The 8,908-nt window shown below is 41.1% G+C and overlaps 1 protein-coding gene across 1 annotated transcript in view; it reads right to left on the reverse strand.

Annotated features, from left to right (window-relative positions):
* The window catches only part of LOC114053877 (brefeldin A-inhibited guanine nucleotide-exchange protein 1), a 152,101-nt gene extending 148,020 nt beyond the window's left edge, over positions 1–4,081 (reverse strand). Inside the window, exon 1 of the mRNA XM_027876985.1 lies at positions 3,889–4,081. Coding sequence (XP_027732786.1) covers positions 3,889–4,012 — 124 coding nt within the window. The 5' untranslated portion in view covers positions 4,013–4,081. The remainder of the gene's footprint in view (positions 1–3,888) is intronic.
* Positions 4,082–8,908: the final 4,827 nt, after the last annotated feature.

Below are 8,908 nucleotides of genomic sequence, written 5' to 3' on the forward strand. Positions count from 1 at the left end.
TAGTGGCTATCCCATCAAAATTACCTTATATTTACTTTTATATACTTACAGGTATAAAAGTTATCTCCCCCTACAGAATGCATATTCCTTGAAGGTAGGGACAAAGACATATTTGTTTTTGGATCCCAAGTGCTTTACACAGTGCTTGGCACATAACAGGCACTTAACAAATGTTTATTGATCCAATAACTAGATGATCTCTAAGGTTCCTGTTACTATAGCTCTAAATTTTATGAAGATGTTTTTCCTTCTCTAACCTTGTTATGGACAACACTGAAGCCTTGATTAAAATGGTCTTTTACTCTAAGGAACTGCTAAAATGAAAAGTGTTCCAGAGTAGATTTGGATTACAATTAACTTTGCTTCTGATATCTGTGTACTTCTGGTTGAGTCACAGTTCTTTTGATTAATGGAGATTGCCAAAGGTAGTAAGAGATCATGGTTCAGATGCTCATGTAACTTCTTTCTTACCCTGTTTCCCCCATCTCATGTCTTTATTTACAGAAGAAAAACTAAAGGAAGACAGGGAATCATGTAAATAAATATAGTATTTCCATTTTTGGGCACACTACAGATTCAGGTAACTAGACTATCACATTCTATATATAAGGAAAGTCAACAGAATCATTTTGGAAAAAGCATTTTAGAAAGTAATGTAATAAATAATTCAAATTTGTACTTTACAACAGCTCTGTGAGAGAAATATAACCATTATAACGATTTTCTTTCTACAGTTAAGGAAACCAGAGGCAAAATGGCTTGCCTATGGTCACACAGCTAATAAATGTTAAGAGTAAAGATTTGAATCTAGGTCTTTCCTGATTCTAAATCTACTGCTCCTTCAACTACACCAGCCAGCTTATATAGATTTTCTTTTCCTCTCAATCTCTCACTTTTGCCTCCTTTCTATCTTGTTTTGAATAAAACCTTCTCCCCTTCAATCACTGTTCTTATGTATCATACTTCTCTCTAAAAACTTTTTTTCTGCCTACCCTCTTCTCCAATGTCCCCACTCTCCAAAACTTATTATCTTCAGCTCATCGTCACATAAAACTTACTATTGAATATAAATTAAAGTTGTTGAGTTAATGACAAACCTACAGACTTTAAAAATATATATATATATACATATATCATGAGGAGTCATGCACCTGAGGTTGCAAGCTTGGGGGACTGGGGAGGATTGCTGGTGTTTTCAACAGTAAGAGGGAAGTTCTGTCAAATGGTTCAACATTAGAAATTGATATGACTTTTTCATTGGAAATGATATTAAATGATGATGCATTATTATTTGCTTTGGCTCTACACCCTAAGGACCATAAGGCCTCCTATAAGCATTATATCTCCCTATTATAATAAATGTGAGCTTGAGAACAGATTGTTCTTTTTCTGTTTGTAGCCCCAGCACTTAACATAGTTTCTTGCACATAAGAATTTAATAATTTTTTTATGAAAAAAAAAAAAAAACCAACAACAAACCTCATGATACTTAAAGGTCTAAAGGAGACTCACCACCCACCCCCAATTCTCTCCCACCTTCCCATGAAGAGAAACAAGCCACCTTCAAGCCCAAAGTAGCAGTACTCCTAAATTCTCTGAAACTAAAAATAGCTCTGCTGCTACCTCATCTGCCAGCAGATGGCCAGACTATTTTTAATTCAGGCTTTTAGGGAGCAGGAATGGATTAAGCTGAGTTCAATGGCCAAGGTTCATCCACTGGCTCTAGGATGAACAGAGGAAAGCTGTAGCGGAGTAGGGCACCACCAGAGGGCAACATGTATGCACTCAAAGCAGTTTCGGGTTTCAATACAAGTTTACACTAAATGTTACAAGTAGATTTCTAGTATCTCAGAGTTTAAAAGTTTCCTGATACCAAAGAATCAAACCAATAACATGGCTTTTAATAACACTATAGGAACTTATTTTTTTTAAGCATTTTTCTTTTTTTTTTTTTTTAACATAGGATTAAAGGTTTCTAAACCTTGACACACCAAAGACAGGGTAGATTTTTTTTTACAGGTAAATTCATTTTCAAATTTAGATCTCTGTGATTTTCCTAAAAGTTTTATATTTTAGGAAATATATAGCTTTGCTAAGAATAGAGTAAGTATATTTTATCTTAGTAAAATGATTATCGAAATCTTATTTATGTTGTATATTCTGTAAATAGCTTTCGGAATGAATTTTTAATACTGTAACTTTTCACCTAAGCCTTACTTCAAGCTAAACAAAAACTTAATGACACAGTTTCTCTATATATTCTAATTCTTCAAATTATTGTCATATACCATTTAATTTACCAAAATATTTTCTAATACAGAAAATTTAAAACCCAAATGACTATCAGTTAAAAATGTGTAATTCTGCCAAACTTACAAAACCTCTGAAAACTTCATAAAAAAAGCCTCATACAAATATCAAAATGCTTATAATTTAATTTCCCCTACTTTCTGATTTCATGTTTATTCCTACCAAAGCCCAGATACTAACTCAATTTTTATACTACTAAGGCTACTCATATACACATACCAAACATCCAAAAAAAAAAAAAAGAGGTGTGCCAACAAACGGCTAACTTCCATCAAGTGGAAAGAAAAAAAAGTTAAGCTTGTATCCTCAGATTCAAAATATTTTAAGCTTTTCAAATGCCATCTACTTAAGTATCAAAAAGAAAAAAAAAACAAATTAGTGTTGTTTATTTTAATAATTTGCAAAGTTAATTTTAAAACATCCTGGCAATTGAGAGTGAAACCTTACCTTTCATTGGCTTATTTTAACCAATGTAAATTCTTTGGGGGCTTACTTTTTACAACAATGCTGGTTTTCAAAGGTCTGTGATCCAATGTATATATTTCATAACAAGCTCCTTTTTTCTTCTCATCAATTTTACTTAAATCTATTTCTAATAGCAAAAAGCCTCAGTATTCGGCATTCATCTCTGTTACAAACATCTCTCATCTTTAACAAATACAAAATAAGAATCTCCCCCTCTACCTCCTGGCTTCCCTTGTTTGTTTTTAATCATAGTATTCTTGATGTAGGTATTGTTTAGATTTGCTCCAGCTATTGGGCTTCATTATCCTGGCTTCCTTTCCTCAACTACAAATCATAACTCAAGCTCGAGAGCAGTGGCCACTGAAGGCACATGTGGCTGGTGGGTGTCATTGTCTTTTTCATTTTCCCTTTTCATTCCCACCTCTGGTGCCTTCCTCTGGTTCTTTCTCTTTCTTCCCTCCCCACCACACACACACACACACACACACACACCACACACACACTCACTCTTTTAAAGAAACAACAACAACCACCACCTTCAGTCTACTTCCAGGTCAGCACCACTGGTGACAACGCTACTACATCTTCCCAGTAGTATTGCAGGCAGAGAAATGTCAGGACTGCATCACGGAGGGGAACAACTTCTAATCGCCTTCCCAGCCGAACCTCCCCAAAGCAATAAACTTAAGTGCCCGGACAATAGACGGTCCTTTCCCCTCCCGAGCTTGACCTATCATTTCCACCTCCATTACAAGGCTAATAAAACAGCGCTCATCTTCTGCTTCATCACAAAGGGTTGTATTCTGCCCTCACGGCTCTCGGCTCCGTCCAACCAAAAACAAAAACAAAAACAAAACAAAACCAGACCAAACCCCCTCTCCTTCAGGCAGCCTGGTCCATGCCTCCCTCCCTCCCAACCCCGGGGGTCCGGGCTGCAATTCCTCGATCACTTTGGCTCCCCCTCCCCCCCGCCCCCCATCCGGCCGAGTTGTCAACTCCAATGAGGAAGCAGAAAGAAAGGGAAAGGGGGCTCAGCGGGCGGTCCGGGCGGCTACCCACAGACACCCCCCCCCCAGGTGTGCTCCCCTCCCCCAGCCTCTCGCCCCCGCTCACCTAAGGCCACCTCACAGGCTTTGCGCAGCTGAGAGTGATGCGCCTTCTTCACTTCTTTATCGGCCAAAATCTTCTCCAGGGCCCGGGTCAGGAACATGTTCTTCGTCTTCTTCCCTTCATACATGGACGCGGAAAAAGGAAGCGGCGGCGGCGGCAGCGGCGGCTCCGGACCGGCGGCCGGAGGAGGAGGAAGAGAAGGGAGAAAGAGCAGCAGGAGGAGCAGGGTGGGGGCGGGGAAGGCGACAAGGGCAGGAGCAGGAAGGGGCGGAGGGAGAAGAGGCAGAGCCGGGAGGTCGGGCCGAGGTGGGGTGCGCTGCGGGGAGAGCCGGCTGCCGGCCGCCCCGCTCCTGCACCTGGGCCTCGGGCGCCGCCGCCGCCGCTTCCTCGTGGGGAGGAGGAGGCTGACGGCCAAAGCCGGCGCGGGGCGCTGGGGGGCCCGGGCCTGGGCTGTGGGACGCCTGCCACTCAGAGGCCCGGCCTTGGTGGGGTCTCCCTGGCTACTGTGGGGATCCGCGCCCGCTGCTGCCGCTGCCGCGGACCCGCCTCCATCACCACCGACCCGTCCCGGCCGCCATGTTGGGAGGAAACGACGCGTCACGCAGCGGCTGAACGGAACGGCTACAGAGGAGGAAGCGGCGGCGGCGGCGGCGGCGCTGCTGCCCAGCCCCAGAGCAGCCGCGGTGGCAGCGGCGGCGGCGGCAGGAGCCGGGAGCTGGGGGGTGCGGGGCAGGCCGAGCCGCAGAGCTACGGTGGCTCAGCAGGGACTGCCCGCCCCTCCCAGAGCGTGCCGGAGCGGGTCGGGAACCTGCCGGCCGGCCCGCGGGGCGGCGGGTGCTGCGTCCTCTCCGCGTGTCGCTGTGATTCCCAGGCACGAACGCCCTTCCCGGGGAAAAGCGCCGCGTGTGCGCCCCACGGCCGCTCGTTCAGCCCCGCTGCAGTCTGGGCCACTCAGCACGTGGAGGGGGCACCCCCACCCCCACTGCCACCCCCAGGGTGGTCCCACCAGCCGCGCCTCCCTGCATCCCACCCCACCCAAGGGCCGACCGCCTCAGCGGGGGGGGGGGCGTCCTTGGGAAGGGCAAAATAAGTCAAATTAACACGGATCCAGGGAGACTCTAGCCCTCCCCTTCTCTCGGCTTTTTAATCTGTGGGGTCAAACGCGGCTCTGGAAATCTGCTCCCCGAGACCACAGGGTCCCCTCCGACTCTAGGCTGAAGTTCGGCGGAAGCTTTGGGGCTCCGCCGGTCCATGAGCCCCCTTACAGTTTCGTGATTCTGGGCCCTTTAATAGAGAAGAAAGTCTTTCCAGAGAGTTTAAGGCAATGTCCGAATCACGGTGTTTTGCAAGCGTAGAGGATCTCAATAGAAACAGCACCTGGTGGAAGGAAATCAGAATACCCTTCACTGTCTGGAGTTGGTGGAAACAGTTACAAGTAAATAAGTCAAACTGCAAACTAAAATCAGAATCCGAACTATTACAATGTTACTTTCTGGAAAATGAATTCTAAAAAATACCATAGGGGAAATGTATATAAGCAACTTACATGATAGTTTACTGGCAGGATTCTTCCTTGAAGTCCCATGCTGCTGCTGGTCTATCTAAGCCTATCTAAGGCTCCCTAACATTAGGAAGTCACTCCATTCCATTCCTTTTTTATTTCATTCCAGTGCCTTAATTTCTCAATTGTGTGGATTGATTTCTGTCTTAAGTCTCATGCCATCATACAAACTCAAGATGACCCGGGTATAGCCCACAAGGAATTAGATCTTTAAAGCCTATGAAGTGACAGGATATGGTGCCATCGGGATATGGGGGGTGAAGGAGTGGGCGGGAGAGAGATGGGAAAAAAAAGTTGAAGGTGACCTTGAATTAGAGACGAGTAATGTTCTAGAAAACATTCTCTAAATGTAATACTAAGGGGAAAAAGATTGTAGGCATAAAACCAAATGGAAAAGGGAATAGTGAGAATGTTGATATGACATAGAAAATACGTAAGCAACAACTGAGAATGACTGGCTAAATGGTGATTTTTTTTTTTTACAACATAAAGTGGATACATCTGAGTGAAACAATGTTTAGATAATTTTGGGGAGTAATTTTGTGCATATATTTGGTGAAAATGGTTCTCAAAGATGACATGATGTGCTCATTCAACCAAAGTAAATGAGAAAGCCTTCCAAGATGAATATTTAGATTATTCTGTTGTTGTTAAGTCCCACAAGTGAGTTTATAAATAAGTGTCTGTCTCTCTAGGTTCCTTAAGGCTCCCAAAACAACTGCCTCCATGGTTGGTTGTAAAAATATTGATCTCTAATATGATATCAAATAGAATTTACTGTTTATTTTGAGATATGATAATTAATATATTCTTTCAGCTTGTTCTTTTTTTATCCTATCCCATCTATCTAAATAAGAAGTATGATCCTTGTATCTACTTATATCTGAATCTTCACTGTTTTTAAAATACACAAAATCTTCAGATGTGAAATCACCTTCTGTTTTTTAAATTATTTTTTCCTTGCTTTTGTTATTTTGATTAGCCTTTTAGTTAGTGATTCTATTTTGGCTTTCAACATTCTCAACCTTCTGTCATTAAATATATCTTTATTCTTCCTTTCATTTTCAGTTGTGATGTACACATGCAGTTACAGATTTTCTTTTCTGATATGTTTCCCTTTTTTTTGGTTCCTACTGCTCAAAGAATATGCAGTGTTGCAAAGAGGAAGATTTAGGCTTGATATAAGGGGAAAAATGCAACAATTACAGGTAATCCACAGTGGAATGGGTTGCTGTTACAGATAGTAAGTTCTGCCTCACTGTAGATCTTCAAGCAAAGGCTGGATCAACTGCCAGTCTCTGAGTATGTCCCACAGGCACCTTAAACTAAATATATGAATTATTTCCCCCAAAACTCACTCCTCCTCCTAACTTTTCTATTTCTATTGAGAACACAATTCAGGTTCCTCTGGTTACCTGAATTCAAAACCTTTAAGTTATTCTTCATTGTACTCTATCTTACCTTCCATATCCAATCAAATATGGATTTTCTTCACAACATCCCTTACATTTCCTTCCTTCCTTCTTTCCTTCCTTCCTCTTTCTTTTCTTCCTTCTTCCTTCCCTTTGTTCCTTTTTTCCTTCTTTTTCTTTCTCAGTTTTTTCCTCACTTTTTCTTTCTTTTTCTTCATCTCTTTCTCCCTGCCTCTTTCCTTTATTCCCCTCTCCCTTCCGTCTTCATTTCTTTCTTCTTTCCTTCCTCCCTCCCTTCCTTCCTTCTTTTCTTTCTTCCTCCCTTCTTTCTTCAGTTTATTTCTTCCTCAATTTTTCTTCCTTTTCTTTCTCTAATTGATAAATGGTCAAAGGATATGAACAGGCAGTTTTCAGATAAATCAAAGCTGTCTATTTTCACTTAAAAATGCTTAATCCCTTTTGATTAGAGAAACACAAATTAAAGCAACCCTGATGTGCCACTGTATACCTATCAGAGTGGTTAATATGATAGAAAGGAAAATGAAGAATGTTGGAGGGGATGTGGGAAAATTGGGACCTTAGTGCACTGTTGGTAGAGTTGTGAACTGATCCAACCATTCTAGAGAACAATTTGGAACTATACCCAAAGGTCTATAAAACTGTGCATACACTTTGACCCAGGAATACCACAACTACTTCTGTATCTCAAAGAGATTGTAAGAAAGGGAAAAGACTTACATGTACAAAAATATTTATAGCAGTTCTTTTTTGTAGTGGTAAAGAATTGGAAATTGAGGAGATGGCCATCAGTTGTGGAATGGCTGAACAAATTGTGGTATATGAATGTGGTGCAATACTATTGTGCTATAAGAAATGATGAACAGGATGCTCTCAGAAAAACTTGGAAAGACATACATGAACTGATACAAAGTGAAGTGAGCAGAACCAATAGAACATTGTACATAGTAACAACAACACTGTGATGATCAATTATGATTGATTAAGTTCTTCTCAGCAATACAATGATCCAAGACAATTCCAAAAGAAATTATATCCATATCCAGAGAAAGAACTGATGGAATCTGAATGTAGATCAAAGCATCCTATTTTCACTTTATTTTTTGTGTGTTTTTTTTTTCCTTTTGTTCTGTTTCTTCTTTTACAACATGACTAATATGGAAATGTGTTTTATATGATTGCACATATTTAACCTATATCAAATTGCTTACCATCTTGGGGAGGAAAGAAAATTTAGAGCTTAAGATTTAATAAAACATGAATGTTAAAAATTGTCTTTACATGTAATTGGAACAAAATGAAATACTATTTAAAATTTTTTCTTTTTCTTTCCCTCTCATTTCTTCCCTTCCTCCTTTCCTTCCTCCCTCCCTTCATTCTACTTCAAACACATGTCTACCAGAAACAATTTTTAAATTTAACATTCTAAATTTAAGTATTTCTGGATTGTTGAGTGAAGCAGCTAGGCAGCACAGTGGACAAAGTACCGAGCTAAGTCTGTCATAATTGATCATCATACAATGGTGCTATCACTGTGTACAATGTTCTTTTGGTTCTTCTCACTTCACTTTGCATCAGTTCATGTAAGTCTTTCCAGGTTTTTTTTGAGAGCATCCTGCTCGTCATTTCTTATAGCACAATAGTATTCCATCACATTCATATACCACAACTTTTTCAGCCATTTCTCAATTGATGGCCTGAATTCAAATTTAGCCTCTGATACCAGCTGCATGACCTTGGGCAAATCACTTAATTTCTTTCTTCCTCAGTTTTTTCAATTGTAAAATTACTATAATAATAGTACCTACCTTCCAGGGTTGTTGTAAGGATCAAATGAGACAATATTTTAAAATCACTTAGCAAGTTCTTGGCACATAATAACCTGATAACTTCTTGCTTCCTCCTGCTAATGAGATAAATATTCAAACAGATATGGTCCTCTCATTCCTTCCCTTCTTTACACTGATATGCTACCCGCTTCATCACCTCTCCCCTGGAATATTGTAACAGCCTCCTAATAGGTTAATGATAT

The sequence above is a fragment of the Vombatus ursinus genome, unplaced genomic scaffold, assembly GCF_900497805.2.
Source record: "Vombatus ursinus unplaced genomic scaffold, bare-nosed wombat genome assembly UNPS02014812.1, whole genome shotgun sequence".
Lineage (NCBI taxonomy): Eukaryota > Metazoa > Chordata > Mammalia > Diprotodontia > Vombatidae > Vombatus > Vombatus ursinus.